Genomic DNA, 19895 nt, shown 5'->3' with positions numbered 1-19895 from the left:
CCACAATTCATCAAATTGACAGTGAAGAATCTATGTTACCTAAATTTCCATTATCATCGTCACAAGCAGTCCGAAAATTTGAGAAAGATCTCCACAGCAATGACAGACTGCAAATGCAATATGTATGTAGAATCTTCGGGCCTATTTGAACCATATAGGACATTCCTGAAATATAATACAGCATATGTATACCATAGGCTTCATTAATTCTTCACTATACATTGGTTTACCTTTCTCCAGTGTAGAGCTGTTGCTGTCATTGGAGGTCACACCGGACCCAAATTCGTTCGTAACGCTTTCAGCTACGTGATGACTGACGAGTGTGCTCAGCAATTCACCTGGACAGGACAAAAACGAACAGTGAAACTACGAAATACAATGCTCGTCCACCTTATGATAGGTGTGTACGCACGCCTGGTGAAATTGATTACGTTTCTCTGTGCAGCCGAGGTGTAGTTGGACAAAGTATTTAGATTGGTATGATTCGTGAAAAAAAATCATCGAGATCTACTGTTAGCTGCAGGAAGGAACATGATCAATCAAACTGGGCGTACCTATACAATAGTACCAACTAATGTCAGTAGGATAGTTTTGTGATTATTAATGCCGAAAACGTTCAATACTTGATATTATGCGATTTTAGACACCATATTGAAAAACAAGAGGGATACTACCACAATCACGGATCTACATACTACGGCAAAAGAGTGGCTACGACACGCTGGAGACCGTGTTAGGTACGCCCGGAAAAATCTTCGTTAGCCACAGAGAAAAAAAAAATGGTCTTATATTTTGGCCCACCCTAACAAGGATATGTGTACTTACCTCACCTAGTATTGAGATTTTTTTGTTTTTAATTACCAATTTGGTATTTTTTTGTATGTTCACCGACGTTTATCACCTTTATAATATATTTACCTCACTTAATCTTGAAAATAAAATTGAAAAAAGACCAATATCGTATTTTTTTTTTGTTTGCGTGCCCGGTCGGTCCGCTCATTACACCCGGACGTCATTACAAAGCCGCCGTTCGGACGTCTCCTGAAAGTCGTCTCTAACTGGCTGGGAAGGTGACGTTCTTTTGTCGTCGTGGTTCGAGACATAAGACTGCTTTTTGACGTCTTAAATGTGTCTGTTCGACGACACTATGACCTAGTTTAAAATTGTCTTATCAATATAAAGACGTCAAAAACATGTTTTTGAGACGTCTTGTTGCTATCTGGGTATCTATCTTCATATTCGCGTATTATTAGTAGACTATGTACTCGAACGTTCTCAAGCTAAACATTAGAGCCACACTAATGCGATGTAAATAATAAAAATGAAAGTTACACTCGACTGGTGCATTAAAGTGCAGGGCAAGTTGAATATTCTGTTATTAATTGTAGCACGGCCGTTTTTTATGATCTTTTAGAATAATTGAATAAAATATATGATCTATTCTCACGACTGTCTGGTATAATGTACACGTGAATGAATTTTGTCGAATTCATCAATTATACAAATCTGTGTATACGTGATTTTTTACCTTCCTGTCGGTTTTCTGATTTGATAAAAATATTTTCAATGAGTTTTTTGATCGTACTCTTGAACGCACTACGTATAATTGTCCATGATTGGAAACATCTTTTCTAAGGTCGATACCAATTTTTTCTAAAGGTTGTCCTTGATATTTATTTATCGTCATTGCAAATGCCAGTTTGATTAAAAATTGCCTTCTTTTGAACGTAAAAAGATGAATGTCATCGCAATAAAGCGTAATTCGATTCAGAAATACTATTTCCCTGGCATTATCACTTGTAAGAATCTCACATTCCGGAAAATGATTCCTGAGTTCAATCGCAATTAATCTGGTGCTATTGCAAAAGCCTTCGTTCACACTTAAATTTCGAATGAGCATCACTACAGAATTTTTTCCTCATCGCACTTCATGTGGTGGTAAGGACGGCGGTGACAAACTGTCCAAGTACTCTGGTAGAATTGTTCACATATACTATTCTTGTCATTAGTTTTGTCGATGCTATTGATGCTTGTATACATTTTTTCATCTTTGCGATCGAGTAATTCTACCACTTGCTGATTGATTTCTTTTACATCAGCATTTCAAGCTGATAGTATTGCACAATTCGCTGCTTTTTCAAATAGTCCCTGATGTATTTTCCGTGTAAACTTTGTACCATCTTAGAATGTGGAGATGCTATACAATGTTCTGGAAATTGAATAAAATACCTTATTGTCATTTGATTTTCCATCGCCAAGGTCTAGTAAAAATTTTGAAAATTCAACTTCATTAGATAAAGTTCTCATGTTTTGCGTTAATTTGAACTTTTTGAAGGATTTCCATAAATTACTGAATTTGATAGATGAGTTAACTGTTTTACTGCGTGTACCTTCCACTTTTATTAGTAATAGTTGTGTAGAATAGCTGCGATTCCAGTAAATGCCATTGTAATCACTCTTTTTCCTTTTGCTTTCAATAAATGCCATGTAGTTTTTTAAATGTAAGTTCCACCAGAGCCACCTGGGCCATTGATGTAGAAGCAAACGCCGCCGGTGAGTTCGGCTGTATTAATCGAATCCGAAACGGCGTCAACAATTTTTTTTCGTTCAGAATTTAATTTTTCATAGTGTCGCACTCCGATTGTAGATGACTCCTCAAGTGATTTATTATTCGATTCTACAGTAATTATTCTTCATTCCATTTCCGAAAAATCAGCAAGACTCAGACCCTCTGCATTCAACATTTCACTGAATTGTGCATAGGCTCGTGCTCGGCCACGCGACAATCCCTCCCTGCGTGAATAATCCTCGGACATTTCATCTTTGAGTTTTTCCCAAAAATCTCTTGGGTGAACTGGTCGACAGTGGATAAGTATTCTAACGAACAGCCTTTTAAGTTTTCGTAGCATCATCCAAGTTGTAACTTCGTCCATCGTGCGTTTTCACTCTTTGTCATCTCCGATTAAACCTCGAGCTCGTAGCTGTGAATGTCTGATGAACATTTTCATTAACTGTTTTCGAATCTATATAATTTTTTGCACCCTTGACTGTCAGTAGCAGTAATCTCAGATGAAATCATTCATACGACCAATACAATTGAATTGAGCCTTTTGTTTTTCCCATCTATAGACAGTATTTCCGATAATTTTGTATTTTTTGTACATATGATGGAACGGAATCTCAGATTAGTGATACTGCCTAGCCTGCGGGTCACGTGCGTTTAACGTCAAGTAATCCAATAACATGCCGGTTTTTTCCAAACTTGATCTTAACGTTTCCTCTTCATTGTGATCCGTGAAAACTACGCTTTTTGTTAGTGAACGGGTAAACGTGTGATAGCATGACTTTTGTCCTGCAAACTGTTTTCTAAAATTCGCCAACTCGCTCCAACAGGTTCAACATAAAGTGTTTCTATGAAATTTAAAATCTCATCGTGGTGGATCACTGTATTTCCTTGAGGATTTCCGCCAACTGTTATAGCAGCTACATCGTGACCTTTGTAGATGTTGTTACGTCCGATCGTGGTTGGTTGGAAGAGATCGTTCGCAACAGGAGTTTGTCTCGATTTTTTGGGTCCAAGTGCGAGCACTTTTCACCTGGGACTCGAGACCAGTACGAAGGAAGGAAATAGGGGTGGTTAATAATAATAATGGTGAGGTTAGGGTGAGTTGGATTCGCGAAGGATTTTCTTATTCGAAGAGTGCTTTAATTTTGTATGCTAACCTTCTTGGGGCAGTTTTATCGATTGTTTTATAGTTAGGATATTTAGGCTTGAATTCTATCGGAATGGGTTGGGGGTAAGAGTTGAAGGGAGATGAGGAATTAGAAGACTTGGGAATTGCAGGGGTATGAGGTGAAGAATACAAGTTTTCTGAATTAACGTAATGCTCTAAAATAAACTGTGGGATTTCGCTTTCCGGAATGGAAACCGATTGTTGGAGTTGTTTTTGGAGGCGACGAAGCTGGACCCTGCGTCCTGCTCTTCTCCTCATTAGAGATTATTAATATACTCGTCTTATAGATTTCTGAAATAACTAACTCGTACGAATTACTTGACCCTTGAGATAACTACAGCTATGGTGAGCGAGTTTCTCAACGGTCGTATAATTCAAAGGAAAAAAGTCAATAAGGAACACAACTACAGCTTTGGTGAGCGAGTTTGCTTTCACAGATACCTTTTACCTTTTAAGAGTTTTGAAATTGGCAAAATTTGAAGAATTAGTTAATTGAAATAAGGGCGAAATTTGAATGAATGAATGATTATATTTCTAAAATAAAATATAAAATACAAAATTTATAAATATAAGAATACTAGCTAACTGATGATCAGAAAACTCAAGTTAGAGTCGGGAGTGTTGCGAATTTGGAAAATAAGAATTTGGAATTAGACGAGAATGTATGAAAATAACAAGACCTTGCTTGGACTGAGTTGGATCGACGAACTGACAATGAATTTTTGGAATTCGTCAGGGACTGACTGGACTTGACTGAACCTTTTCTTGAACTCTTCTCGAACTGAACTTTCTGGATTTTTGAATATGAATGTTTTTCTAAGACTGAACTAAGATTTAGACTGTGTAACTATGTAACTATGACTATGACTACTGACGACTACTGCCTATGCTATGACTATTAACTACATTATGTACTATACTATATTATAATATGTTATACTACACTATTATACTATGATTGAGCTCTGAACTGAGAGTCGTGGTTTTTATAGCGAGATTTTGGGGGCGGTGTTTTGTAAATTTCTATGATTGGTTAGAATTTTCTTTTCGGGGTTCTTCCAATCGTGTGTGATTATCTATTTTTTCCAAAATGTTTAAAATATCCCATTGGTTGGGTTTTTCTCCCACTTGGGCCTGTTTGTTTTAGTCTAGTCTTATGGGGTACAACACTTGAGTTTTATGACCATCTTCGAGAAATTATTCGTTTTTCAAAGGTTACCATTATTTAATGAACAGACTGGATTTTTACCAACTCCGAAATGGAAAATTCTTATTAAATTCGAATCATTGATTCGCGTTTTTGAACGGAGGTTCTATCATGATTTTTACGGATTTTGCATAATAAGATTGAAATTTACATATGGAACTACGGAATATTTCGAATTCGGAGTGGTTTACAATATGAAGAAAAAAAGAACAAAAGGGTCTTGAGCTGCAAATGTCTATGTGGATTAGGGATCTGTTTTAGATTATGCCGGGGTTTTATGACCGGCACATCCGCAATATCCCAGGTTCCGATGGTCACCCTAAGTAACTTAGTTTGCTTATAATCTAGGGGATATTGGAAATTTTTAATTTTAGAGGTACCCGTGGGACGTAACAATGTATTTGTACAAGTAATTTACCGATTTTATACTTGATGCTATTTCCACGATAGTGTGACTATTGGTTGTAATTGATAGTCGAGGACAATATGGCACAACGTACTGATTGTTTACCATAAATCTGCTAGGTCGTTCGAAAAATAGCCCCGTGTCTCTTCGACAAAAGTAAGGATAACCATTTTCATCTGTTATTGTTTCTTCCTCAAACTCTTTCGGGACATGTTCCGAACATTTATCGTTTTTCATACACCAGACTCCACATGGGCCATGTATCACGTGCTTCATCACGATATCGTGTAAATTTTCATTCTCTTTTTCATCTGGAATTTCCGCAGAAATGTATGACAATCATATTCATCAGATAACTTTTTGGCTTCAAAAACGCGAGCACCGATGGTCTTGTCTATCTGCTGCCTGCTGATGTTCAAAAATATTTTACTAACACGACCATTCATGTTTTCCCGCCCGTTATCCAAATAATCTACTGAACCTTGAGAAGATTCGGCACGCAATTCTTTCTGATAATTTTGGCAGTAATCTATCCTATCTTTTTCAATTCTCACGTAAAAATCAACAATCCACTGCTGAAATAATTGTCTGCCGAGTAAAAAAATATTAAATTCAGTGTCTCTGATTGCAATTATATATTTGACATATGCTGCACAGCTAATACGTTTGTACGTTGAACCAATTCTACCGTCACGCGTCAAATCTCTATTCCAACCACGAGTACCATACGGATGAAATAGTGAGTATATCTATGGTTCTACAATCGGATCCATTGAGCTTACATTTTGTAATGTTTTGGTACTTTCATTCCGAATACTTACAAAAGTTTCTGGAATTTCACCATCAGCTGTAGTCGAGAACACTGCGGCAACTTTGTTGTATCTTTGAAAGTTCAATTGACGACGATCCCTTCTCGGCTTTAGCGTGAATAAAAATTGTAATCCCGGTGAGATCTCGTTCCTTTGGATTGCTGATATGCGTTGGTTTTCCATTTCATCACCTATCATCTGATGAGCTTTGGCAAAAACGTTGTGTTCACGTATTAACTGATCGACAGTATGCAATATTTTACGGTTTAGCTCGTTATTTCGGTGTAATTGATGATCTGTTTCATCATCTGCATCTACAATGAAAAACTGACCATTACTTGAAATGTCATTGACTAACGGATCCAACGCAGTATTTACTTAATAACATATTTGTCCATGAAGTTGGCGTTGGACGAAGCAAAACAAACTAGACTATTATAACTTCTTATTCTTTCGAAGAAAAGTGTAGATGTAATATGGTGAGTCTCAAAGAACTCTCGTCATTCGTTTGGCGGATTTGGTGTTTGCTCTAGAACCACGTCTCAGTGTAAACAACAATCATCGAAAAGTTTTTTGATCTGACACTCTTTCTACCGCAAAATGTTTGGCAGAGCAAATACCACACACACATTCATTTGATCAATGTAATGCTGTTCGAATGCGTTGAATCTACTTGTATTGACACTTCGCAAACTGACGTGTAATCTTTGACGTGCCCGAGATTTTTGTTTGTATTCTACAGTACTCATCCTTTCAACTTTTTTCAACTTGGCGCAATGATTATTAATTATATTGCTTTGGGTATAAATATCATTTCTTTCCTACTCGTTCTGCAAAATTGTCATTAACAACAGAATTTTCCACGTCACTCACAATTAGATCCTTAATTTGACTTTCCATGAGAGAGATGGCCATATTTGAACCTGACTCTACAATTTGATGTTGTTTTGTGTTCAATAGTCAATCATTGCAGATTAATTCAGTCACGTCTTCGATTTGGTTGACATCGGCATTGTCACTTGAATTGTTCTCGGTATGAATATTAACCGTAATGACTCGTTCTGCAAAATTATCGATAATGTGAGAATTTTCAATATTACTTGAATCTTTAATCTGGCTATCCGAGAGAGCGATACTAATATTTGAACCCATTTCGATCACTCGTTTTTGACTCTGAATAACTTGTATTTCATTGTGAGCATCAATAGCTGGATGATTAATTTCATTTTCATTAGAATTTAAATGTTTCGCGTAAACCTTCATCATTGACTGATCACTTATTTCGGCAACATCGGTGATATTCACGTGAGTATATGTTAAATCGTACTGGTTTCCAGCTCTGTCTGTCGTTTTATGAATGTTTTCAATAAATATTTTTAACAGTGAATCGATGTCGGTGAATATCATGAATAAAGTCCTTCCCTAACACGCTACTCTACCGTCTAGTCCTCTTGAATAAGAATCATATAACCAAAATTGATCAGTCAACGTGCCTACCGCAACGGAAATTCCATGACATGTTAGAATTCGAGAATTTGATTTACCAAACAAGCTTTGTAAACCGTTTTTCAAATTAGGCATACTAATGTTAGCACTGTTATATATATGCCCAAAAATCACTACGTCAAATGTAGAATGACAATTCTTTGATAAAACTCTAATATTCGTCTTGAGATCTGAAACTGCCAAGTAATTCACATAATTCAAATCCTGATGCACAGTTTCACATCATGCCATACTGTCAATGTATAATTTGTCTGCACGTGTCAATATACTATCGATTATATCATTAGTCTGAAGATTAGCTGGTTTCACAGCAGACATAGCGATTGAAACTGCAGCATGAGCAGTGCACTGCTTACCGTTACTGTATGATGAGAATCGCTCGTCACCTTGGTGAAATGACCCATGTGTGATGATGAATATACTATCGTTGTAACTCGAAGATAGATGTACGTACGATGCTTTTAGACACCTTTTCGGCATCCAGCTATTTTATTGAAGCCACGAATCCTAAAATATAATTACAGACAATGAGTGATATTTCGATTAATAAGAGATTGTGCTTGTAGGTGTAATACAATAGGGTCCATCGATTTCGTCCGGCAGGGACGATGAACGCCAGTTTGTCGAATCTGAAAGTCGAAACTTTGAATTAGTAATAATCGCATGTTTCATAATCATTGTATCGATATTAGGGAACGAAGTTCTGCCGTCAGACTGGGATTTGCATCTATCGAAGCACTCTGTATCCCATTGAATCCTAGATTGGATAGTAAGCGGTACGCTACACTCGATACACATTTGGAGGAGACCAGACCAGAATGGAGTCCACTTTTCCCGGTCTTCCCCCGTTTTTTCGCTTTCGATGTGCGAAAAGTTTTCGAGTTGCAAGATAACGGATGACCAACCAAATACTGAGAACCATTGTTACAGTGAACGGTGTGATAAACCGATCACATAACATGAGATGGACGTGCGTTGGTCAACAAAGCCCAAATTTCACCTGAGAAGCAGGGAGAACTATTCCTAACAAAATAGCCATACTACAGAGAGTTCAACATTTGTATTACCCCAAATGGATCGTTATCACACTTAATGCTTTCTTATCAAGAAAGTGTAAGTCGACCGACTTTTCCATACCGCGGAGTCGCTCGAGAACTTCTGCCGAATTCACAGATCTGTTTTACACATGGGTATTAATCCCTGCAATATAACTGCACGAGCAGCTCACCCTGAACTCTCGGTAGCATCGGGACGGCTATGAATTCAACGTTCCCTTTTCACATACATATAATTATGTAAAAGTAGTAAGTTATTAATATGTTCGTATTGATATGAAATTATGTAATAATAATAATATTAGAATACGTTCAGAATAATAATATACCGATATCACGTAATCAATTGCAAGAAAATGGCGACTCCACAATACTTTTTTGGAACACGTTTATCTCACAATAACTAGAAAACCCATAGGCACTGTTTATCTATCATGGTTCTCCGAGTAATGCTATGGTAATATTGTGTGAAAATATTTACTCCGCCCTTCAATATTTCATCATTTGCAACGTGAACATCAAAAATGTCAATGCTGATCACGACGAGACATGTCCGTCTGAACAAGCTGTAATCAACAGAGTTATTTGGATTACGTAACAAGTATCTATATAACCTGTACGTTCTGCTATCGGCTACGTGTACTCGACAAAAGTGCCAAGAGTTCGTGTCAACCTTAGGTATGGAGGATATTTCGCATCTTTCTGGCTGGCTTAAGAGCATTTCGTCTCGTCGCAGTTGCACGACGCTTTTCTTGGCTCTTTGATTTGGCAGCCCTGTTGTCAAGCTGGCAATGACGTTGAAGTTACACCCTCAACATGAACCGTACAGCGAAGATCCTGTGGCCGTTGCACGGATCAGATTCGTCGAACTACTGCGGGTCAATTTTGGTCGTTGCATCAATTGCGTGACCAACGAGCTCCTTCAGTATGCCATCCTTGTGTTTATGCTGGATGAATACTGGAAGAAAAGACTGTAGTTGAGCTTCGACAATCCTATGGTACCTGTCAGTTGGTCTTTTTAACGACGTAACTAGATACGTGTCGTCACTTACGTATTCTCGGCATACCGTATACCTTTCATTAGAATTGACTGTATCGGATACCTTTTTGGTCATCATCATATCTCCACAGCGGTCACAAGGGTGCACCTTGGACAACTTGTTTACCGTATAGCCGTATACCGTATAGAAGGCTATAGCGTTAGCCTCATACGATCCTGGTCTGACAGGAGTTGCGGTGGGTTGGAACATGCGTAACTGCGTCGCCAAGTCGAGGTCGTCATCGTCCTCAACGTCGCTGTCAATGTCACTTTCGCTCCGTGCATTAAGTCAATCAATTCGGGCTCCGTGAGAAAATTTCGGAGAAACCGAAATTAAACATTCTGTAGAAAATCGTAAAAAATTCGGCACAGGATCCAGATGGTCACAAAAATTCAGACTCGGTGAGAAGATTCTTTGAGATTTTTTTTGAAGCACTCAAAAATGCCATACTTTACGAAAATTCGGTTTTTCGATTTTTGAATTCTCGAAACTGACTTCGAAAAATTCGTATACTATCGATAAAATATACATCAAAAAGTAGTGTTCAAGACGAACAAATCGACCTAGTATCGAAGTCCGATACCATTTACAGATCTAGATATAATAGACCGTTGAACATATAGTCGCGTGCAACAATTTTTTGTTTCTTAAAATTCTCAAGTTCCTGAAAAGGAATCTTAACTTTGAATAAAATTATTGATTATTTATTTTTTAATAACTATTTTCATCATTCACAAAAACTAATTACTAAATTTTGATTGATTCGAAGTTAAGCAATAATGGATATTTCATGAAAATTACCCAGGAATACATACGGTGGTTAACGGTCCCTGATGGACGGTACCTGAGTATTTTATCTCACTCCTTCGAAAATTGTTATTTAATGTTGCGATAGGTGGTCATTTGTCCAAAATTGAATAATAGGTCGGTTTCTTCCTGAAATACATTTTTTAATTGTTGGTATATTAAACGGAGCAATTAATAACTTTTTCGAAAATTAGCATTTTATTCACGCAAAATCACTCATTCTCGGGAAAACGTTCCTCTTACGTTAGGTTTATTATCGTCATTTTTTTTTTTTTTTTAAATGCCTAGAACAAAAATCTTTGAAGAATAGTTCTTTCTTTTGAAAATTATCAACGTATTTTGCACCTAATACGAATTCTTCGTGAGATTAATTTTTCTTTTCCTAAAAATTACTCATTTTGCGAGAAATTATTATCATATTTTGTGATTATTACTAATTTAGTCATCGTTCGAAAGTTGGGTCCACCCTATGTTTAGCTATGAGAAAGAGAGCCAGCCCTGGGTAAATTTTCGTGGAGAGTAAGCGGGCGAAGTGGGCGAAGCGTTCCGTCGGTAACTCCGAATGGGTGAAGCGTTGAGAAGGTAACTTCTGAACTAGGTGATCGTTTAATCGATAACTGGGAGCGGTAAAAGGCGTTGGTCGATAATGATGAAAACTGAATTAAGTGGCGCGCCGAGATTTCAATTGTTTAAACATTGTTCATATTGCTAGCATCAAAAAATGCAACAAATTGGAGAAGAAAGCATGGCGGTAAGTAAAAAACGAATAATAGTGATATACATGACTAGTTTCAGTAGCAACTAATCAATATTTGCGAGTAATTATAACATTGGGTATATTAATGTTATTGTATATTGCTTTCAACAGCAATATTGTTATCGTTAATGTTTATACATACATATATGTAACCTGTAAATTTGCATGGCATATCCATTTTCTCCATGACCCATATCAGATTTTTTCATCTTTCGGGAATATCTTTGCAAGTCATTATGTGATCAGTGTTTAGGGGATATAACATACACCTAGAATATGGAAGAATATGGTGAATTTTGAACATTTTTTTTCTTGTGAAAAATCAATTGCCTGACACAAATGATCGCAATTTTAGTGATTTCCAAAAAAAGTCTAGAGAATTGACATGTAACACCAAATATTTTGGAATGCGTATGAAATTTCTGTTGAAAAAAATGTTCACTGGATGAGAATAATTGTTGAAATTGACCATGCTTGTGCTTTTCGAGGGTGTTATGTAGCTCATAACGATTTACAATTAAAATTGGCTGTATTTTATAATTTTACGAATTCACATCAATGCAGAACATGGACTTGGCCATTATTGAGGCCAGGCTTAAAGAGCTGGATGCGACCAGGGCGCTCCTCCTGGCCATGAAGGCGGCCCAACAGCCGAATCCCACCGAACACAAGGGTGAAGCCGGTGTGGGAGAAAAGGTAAATCGATAGAATGGGTCAATAGTTTTTTTTTATAGGTCGTAAGCCGTGAAATCGACTTCTGTAAATGGTGAAAACAAAGGTCTCTACTTTCTTATTTTATTCTATTGATAGGTAATTACCTTTGGTACGCTATATTGATTTGCAGTGCAAAATGAAATCTATGATGTAATAGGTTGAACTTTTTTCAGAAGTGTCTATTTATTTGATTCATGCAAAATTTCACGTTCTTTACTCATGCTTCGCATCGCAAATATTTTGTTCTATTTTTTTCTCCTTGAAAGATTGTTGTATTATATTCGCACGATTCCATCGAGCCGATCAATCGCCTCTTCTGGATCAATATCAAAGTTATCCTAGGCCAAAAGTTATTAACATGGATCGTGTATTGTGAGATAGGTAAATATAGTAAATGCAGAACAATCTTCCAACAGAAAATGAAGATCGGTAAATGATCGCGTTATAAATGATCAGCGAATATCGTGCAATTTTCTATGAACCACAAGAAAGACACTTCTACGACAATTCTAATTCTTTACATCATGAACTTGATTTTTCACATCAAATTCAACGTAGGGAGACGACAATATGGAATAAAAATCTGGAAAAATTGGAGTTTTTGTTTCCGCCATTCGGGGCTGATTGAACTTTTTCGAAATTTCGGATCCATTTAGGGACTACCCTTAATGCCCATAGCAATGAGAAGTATGAGATGAATCGGTAGATTAATACAATAACAGCATAGCTGTTAACAAAAATACAAGAATGCAAAATTTAACAGATCAATTAACGAATTAACAGGCAGTTGAAAAGGTTCAAGCGGCTGGTGGAGGCGGGAGTCTCAAAAGAAAGCATCGGGCCGGAAGGGATAAGGATGCGAGGAGAAATAAGTGAGTGTTCCAAGTAACATTGGCATGTGGCATTATCGGATACGACAGAATTATCATGCCGCATACAATTTGCTGTTCGTTGAAAACTTCGTTCATGTGAAAGTATCTCGAATACCTCACTTAAGTACCATTCTCATAATTAAAAAATGTAGTCACAGCCGTTTGTCAAGCGTTTTGGCGTGAGGCAATTGTGTGAATTGGAGTGGATTTGCTCTAATGATCGATATTGTTGAAGGTACAAATGGTCAGCACGTAAAGCTGCTGGTAAAGGAGGGGAAAAAAGCGGCAATGACCAGAAGAAAAATAAAAAAGAGGAGAAGGAAAAGTGGAAGAAGAGCAGAGGGCATGAAAAGAAGAGCTGCCATAAGAACAAAAATTGGCCACTGAAGAATGTCGCGAGTGCAGGTGATGGGCTGAGGCCCATCACCAACACAAATTGTATCTTCGGTGCCCAGGGGCCGCCAGCGCATTAAAGGCGCTTTTTAATCATATTATTATTATTGTTATGATAAAAATACCTATTAAAAATTATTTTTGAACAAAGAACGACATTTTTTATTTTCCTGGCCAATTAAGATATACTGCGAGAAATCCAACTATTATTTTGAAGAGCTGAACCAAGCCTAATCCAAAGCTAGTCTACAAAGTACTTTGGTCTACAAATTATTTACCATTATATACAAATGTCTTATACCACATCCATACATGCGCACAATCTTTAAATAGTCTATCATTTCACGTTAGATCCGCTCTTTAAATACCTAATATTCATGACAAAAACAACTTTCAATAGTTTCATCGATAGATTTCATTCTTCACAACTAACAATAAGTCGACTCGATAAACTTTGTCAAAGAAATAACCACTTTACTTTGCTAGTAAAAGATGATTCAAAACATGAATAATGAGGGGCACACCCTCCAAAACACTCCCTGTATTTATCAAAATTTAACAGAATCCTGAATTCGCACACAAATATCCATTTTTTAATACTCGTCAGCGTACTAGTCTAAGAGCTAGCAACGTTTTCGAGAGAGAATTTCAGGTAGGCCAGTTTTTAGATATGCTATCTCTCTCACTCCCCCGGACGTCATACGGGCTATCTGGCTGGCGGTAGTGGTTGCGTTCATCAGTGCGCATCCTACCTGTACAGGTAAAATATCGATTTTTCAAATCATTTTAAGAAGTTTTTTTTTTTTTTTATTATTTTTATTGAATTTTTCGCAACATGAATCTATTATTGCCAGATATTTTTATCGTTGTTTAAATTGTGCCAGACGCTAATTTTGAATTGAAAAAAAAAATTTTTTCAAAATATTTCAGTATGGCTGAAATTTTTATATGATGTTATTTAAGTTTCTAAAAACCTAAAATTAATTTGCCAAACAATAATTCGATTGTTAAACCTTCAGCTAGACCGATCTAAAAGTGAAAAGTGATTGGGCATGTTAGAAGAGTACAGACAATCACGTGTTAGTTGCGCAAGCGAGATAGACGACAGCAGCTGTTTGTAATCAAGATGGCGTCAGTTTAGTCACATTGGTGTATTCGTTGCTGTTATTTTTAATGTTTTTAACAAAATTGTGTTACAATGGCTAGCGAAAAATTAAAATGTGTTTTTTGTAAAGACAGAAATGGAAAAATAATAACTTTTGTTGAAGATAAATTAAAAAAGTGTAAAGAAGTTCTACAAATACGTGTAAATTTTAAACTGAAATATAATAGTGTACAGTTACCGGAGCAAGTTAATGACACTGATGGATATCACAGAAATTGTTACAGCAGTTTTACAGCTCTAATGACAAAATATCGTCATTTATCTGAAATTAATTTCTCGTCAACAGTAGATCTTCCCAGCACATCTAGTTCAACTTCGTTATCAAATACGGCAGTAGATGTTAGCAAAATCCTGCCAGATAAAACGTCTCAGAATTCACAAACAGAAGTTGTTATCCAAGAAATTGACACTTCTAATGCAATTATTGAGCCTGAAAGTGTGGTAAATATAGAAACAAATTCAGGTGTTAAACGAGTTTGTTTTTTTTGTGGGAAAGATCGCAAGCAATCAAAAGGTAAACAACAAACTTTACACTCCTCAAATGATGCAAATATTTATAAAAAAATAGCAGAGTGGATGACAAAGTTAAGTAATCAAGAGTTGTTAGACAAAATAGAAAATTTACAGTCAAAAAGTGAAATTATTTTTTATCATCATTCGTGTGAATTGGGATATTTAAATGATTATAATAAAGTTATTGCTGATAATCCACAAACTCCCTGGCATGACAATCGGAGTATCCACCAGTGCATTTTCAACCAAATTGTATCATTAATAGAGGAAGAAGTTATCAACAATAAAAATTGTTTGTTGTTATCTTCTCTTTGTGATACATACAATAATGAATTGAAGCTTCAGTCTCAGTCAGATGTAAATTTAATGACAAATCATTATCTTGAGGAAAAAATATCTAAACAATTTAAAAAATCAATCAAAATTATTTCAAAAAATAAAAAAAAAGTTATCATGCACAAAGATTGTAGTTTATTAGAAGATAATGATTTGACGAGACTCGAGGAAAATGAGCTTATTGATAAAGTAGCTTTAGTCCTGCGGAACACCATTTTAAAAATGGACAAATTAAAATTACCTTCAAAAATCAAGCCAAATGATTTAATCAATGGTGAATGTACCATTCCTGAAAAATTAGATCGATTTTTTAAAGTATTGATTGGAGGCAAAGATATTCGTCGCAGAAATGGTGTAAACTGTGATCGATTGAGTAACTCAATCGCCTCTGATACTATTTTTTGTGTGACTAATGGTACTATTAAACCATCAAAACAAATAACTCTTGGTATGACTGTTAAAAGTCTTACAAGTAGTAGAAGAATCATTAACATTCTTAATCGTTTTGGACATTGCTGCAACTATACTACACTGGAGGAGCTAGAAACTGAAGCTACTTATTCATCTGTACATCGCTCTGAAATTAGTCTACCTGATATTATTCGGAAATCATCGTTATGCACAGGTGTAGCCTTCGATAACACCGTTGGTATAATATATCAAAATATTGATAATGATGCTCCTAATGAAAATGATATCGATTGTAGAAGTGATCAGTCCGACATGTTACCACCACCAGCAAAAAGAAGACGATCCTTTGAAGCCATTGTTCCTGAACTTGTTCCAATTTCTGCCCGATTGCAAATGTTACAACGATTAACACCTATTGAGAACATAGAGCAATCTATTCCGAGTACCTTGCCTTTAGTACAAACTATTGATTTATTACATATGACTTCACTCTTTTTCCACGTGCCAAACACTCCAATGTGGACGGGATTTAATTGTAGAATTATAAAGGATAATACTCCAAAACAAAAAGTATCTTACCTTACTCCAATCAATTTGTCACCAACAGAGACATCAGTAGTGAAGTTGACAATGACACAGGCTCAACAAGTTGGTGTGGAATGTGACCAAAAATACGTCCAAGTAACATATGATTTGGCCATTGCTAAAATAGCTCTCAAAATTCAGGCAACAGAAACCCCAAAATTTGATAATCTCTTCATACATCTTGGCTCATTTCATTTGAGGATGGCATTTTTTAAAGCGATTGGAGTATTTATCAATGAGTGTGGATTATCACATATGATGGTTGAAAGTAAGATCATAGCATGAGGCTCCGTGAACGGAATCATTGAAGGCAAACATTTTAATCGTTGTAAACGTCTGCATCCGTTGATGGCTGTAGGTTTGCAAATATTACATTTTGACCAATACTTGAAAACAAAACAAGTCGAACACAATTTTTTAAAAGAACAAATCATTGATGATCTTTTACAATATCAAAATCGTGAAATTTCCCATTCAACTACGACTGCTGAATTATTACCAAATCAAGTATTGTTTCGGCTGCTCTCTTCGTATCAAAAATTCGTAAATAAAACAAGACAAGGTGATCATGGTAAAACTGCCCAGTTCTACATGATCTACATACAACTAGTAAATTATTACATCATTTTATCAAGGAGTATACGCATGGGTGATTTTGAAACGTTTAAGTATGTAATTCCAAAAATCACAAATTTATTTTTCATGTTTAATCAGCCAAACTACGCTAGATGGTGTGTTAAATATTATGAGAATCTGAAGAACGTTGACGAAACACATCCAGGACTTCAAAGAGGACTTCAAATCTGGATGTTTTGGAATTAAAAGAACTGATAAACCTTTTTCGAGAATACCAATAGATCTTACGTTGGAACAGACTATAAATGCAGATGCAGCTAAACGTCTCAGCGGTATTGCACATTTTACAAATTCGATAGCTGCACGTCAACGCTGGACAAAAAGCCATAGTATTAGAGCTGCTTTGATTTCCCATGTTCTCGATGTTTGTGGATTAAGACACTTGCAAGACGTTGCCGCAGACTTACAACGTGATCGGATTAAAATTTTTGAAAAACAACTTGCTGATTTTATCGATATTTTTGGAAAAAACTGTAATCCGTTTGATCCAGATCTAAACAAAGATAATATTTACAATATAGCTACTGGAAAGCCGGCCTCTCAACATATAGCTGAGTTCCTACTGAACGTCGAAGAAAATGGTGATGAGTTAAGGAAACAGTTCATTACTGAATGTGCTATAGATGAAAATAGATTTGACAAACCGATAAAAAAAAATAAAATACTTAACTTCGCTGAGGCTCCAAAAAAAAAAAAAAAATTAACTCTCGGAAATAAAGTTGTCGAGCTGAGAATGCAACGCGATTTATTTGGGAGAATGTTAGGAATATCGTTAACTCATAAAGTTGATATTGAAAAAGTTTTAACGTTTCCACTGACACCAGTGCCAACATCAATGTGCCACGCAGATGGCAGTATTTGTAAAACTGACAAATCTCAATTGCTTAAATTGATTGAGAAGAAAATCGGTGGTAACGTCGATAAGCCACCTTCATCTTTTAATTGAGCTATTTTAGATGGTTTCTTCATGTTACACTTAATGAAAGAAGTACCTGTAACCTTCGATGCTTTAACTAAAAAATTTCTGAGTATGATACTACGATTTAAATCCAATCGTGTCGATATTGTCTTCGATCAATATTTTACACCGTCAATCAAAGATTTTGAGCGTTCACGTCGGGATGAAATAATCAGCCAAGTTACAATCGGGCCCAATCAAATTCGTTCACATAATTTTATAGCTGAACTTAAAAATATATATTTTAACAAAAATATATATATATATATATTATAAAAAATTTATTGACCATTGGGCTGGTGATGAAATGGCTCCTATCATTGGAGATAAAATAATTTATGTGAACTTCAACAAGTGCTATTCATACCGGGTTGAAAGTAATAAAGTTATTAAAACTGTTGAAGATTCACTGTCTTGCGAAGAACACGAAGAAGCCGATTCTCGAATAATATATCACATTTGCCAAATAAATGTCGATGGTGAAGTTGTGATACGCTGCTCAGACACAGATATTTTAATAATACTTCTTGGTAACATGGATCATTTGAATGCATCACTAAAAATCTGGATAAATTTGGGCGTGGGGAATCATGAGCGATTTATAAGCGTCAATCAAGTGCACGAAATTCTAGGGAATTCCCTATCGAAAGCTCTACCGTGCTTTCATGCACTCACGGGATGCGACTACACACCAGCTTTTTTCCGGAAAGGTAAACTTCGACCTTTTAAACTATTAGAGCAATCAGAAGAGTATCAATTAGCCTGTCAAAATATTATAACAGATGATGAAGAATTGCTGGATGAGACATTTAAGATCTTAGAAAAGTTTATTTGTCACATTTACGGAGCTCGTGATTCTTGGAACGTCAATGAAGTTCGGTTTCATCTGTTTTCAAACACTTATCGGTCTAAAAAATCAGATGATAATTTTGAAAAAAAATTTCGTAATTTTGATTCATCAAGCCTACCACCATGCAAAGCTGAATTGTATCAGCATTTACTACGAATTCGTTACGTAACAAAGTTTTGGAGAAATGCTCATTTACAACACCCAACATCTCTATCACCTCAAGCTTCTGGCTGGACCATAAATGACGATAAATATGATTTTATCTGGTTTGTTGGAGAGCAGTTACCATCATTAGTTGCCGACATTATCATTAAAGGTAAAAATTGAAAATAAAATACTAATAAATTTCTTTGCCGAAAGATTATACAATTTTTCATTCTTTTACAGATAATAGCTTATTACAAGACGATGATAATCCAAAAGACGACGATGACAATGAAAATGACAGCAGTGATGAAGATGATGATGATGATAATTATCAAGATGCCTCCGTTTTTTGTGACACAATTATGGATTAAAAAATATAATTTTTGTTTACTTTCATCCTTGAGATTGATTATTACCTTAATTTTGCACAAAAATAAATAATTATTTTAATGCTATGTTAATCCACAATTAATTTAATAGTTTTTAATTCTTTCTCTGTAATTTATTCGACAACTATTCCTAGACCAAGCAAAATGGTACCACATCACTTTTCACTTTTAGATCGGTCTGGCTGAAGGTTTAACAATCGAATTATTGTTTGGCAAATTAATTTTAGGTTTTTAGAAACTTAAATAACATCATATAAAAATTTCAGCCATACTGAAATATTTTGAAATTTTTTTTTTTTTTAATTCAAAATTAGCGTCTGGCACAATTTAAACAACGATAAAAATATCTGGCAATAATAGATTCATGTTGCGAAAAATTCAATAAAAATAATAAAAAAAAAAAAAAACTTCTTAAAATGATTTGAAAAATCGATATTTTACCTGTACAGGTAGGATGCGCACTGATGAACGCAACCACTACCGCCAGCCAGATAGCCCGTATGACGTCCGGGGGAGTGAGAGAGATAGCATATCTAAAAACTGGCCTACCTGAAATGCTTGTTTTCCCGACGTTGCTAGCTCTCGTACTATACGCACCCCCTGAA

The 19895-nt window shown here is 35.8% G+C and overlaps 2 protein-coding genes and 1 long non-coding RNA gene across 4 annotated transcripts; 2 read left to right on the top strand and 1 right to left on the bottom strand.

The window, feature by feature from the left end:
* Window positions 1–1122: 1122 nt before the first annotated feature.
* On the bottom strand, window positions 1123–2180 carry LOC105692937. The gene is made up of 3 exons (XM_048659010.1): window positions 2095–2180; window positions 1529–1880; window positions 1123–1152 (listed from the first exon to the last, which is right to left on the bottom strand). The coding sequence occupies exons 1-3, from the start codon at window positions 2178–2180 to the stop codon at window positions 1123–1125; spliced, it is 468 nt and encodes a 155-aa protein (XP_048514967.1).
* Window positions 2181–11933: 9753 nt separating this feature from the next.
* On the top strand, window positions 11934–12909 carry LOC125501734. Its single transcript, XR_007279375.1, has 2 exons — window positions 11934–12017; window positions 12819–12909. It is a non-coding gene; the product is annotated as an uncharacterized LOC125501734 (long non-coding RNA).
* A 1528-nt stretch (window positions 12910–14437) lies between these two features.
* LOC125501855 lies at window positions 14438–19651 on the top strand. Of its 2 annotated transcripts, XM_048658932.1 has the most exons (4): window positions 14438–14979; window positions 18309–18614; window positions 18687–19070; window positions 19142–19651. In XM_048658932.1, the coding sequence occupies exons 1-4, from the start codon at window positions 14499–14501 to the stop codon at window positions 19270–19272; spliced, it is 1302 nt and encodes a 433-aa protein (XP_048514889.1). In that variant the 5' UTR covers window positions 14438–14498; the 3' UTR covers window positions 19273–19651. The 2 variants fall into 2 exon arrangements, with proteins under 2 accessions (XP_048514889.1, XP_048514888.1); XM_048658931.1 differs by having other exon boundaries at window positions 18309–19070.
* Window positions 19652–19895: the final 244 nt, after the last annotated feature.

The sequence above is a fragment of the Athalia rosae genome, chromosome 7, assembly GCF_917208135.1.
Source record: "Athalia rosae chromosome 7, iyAthRosa1.1, whole genome shotgun sequence".
Taxonomy (NCBI): domain Eukaryota; kingdom Metazoa; phylum Arthropoda; class Insecta; order Hymenoptera; family Athaliidae; genus Athalia; species Athalia rosae.
This window is presented reverse-complemented; position numbering and strand designations above follow the sequence as displayed.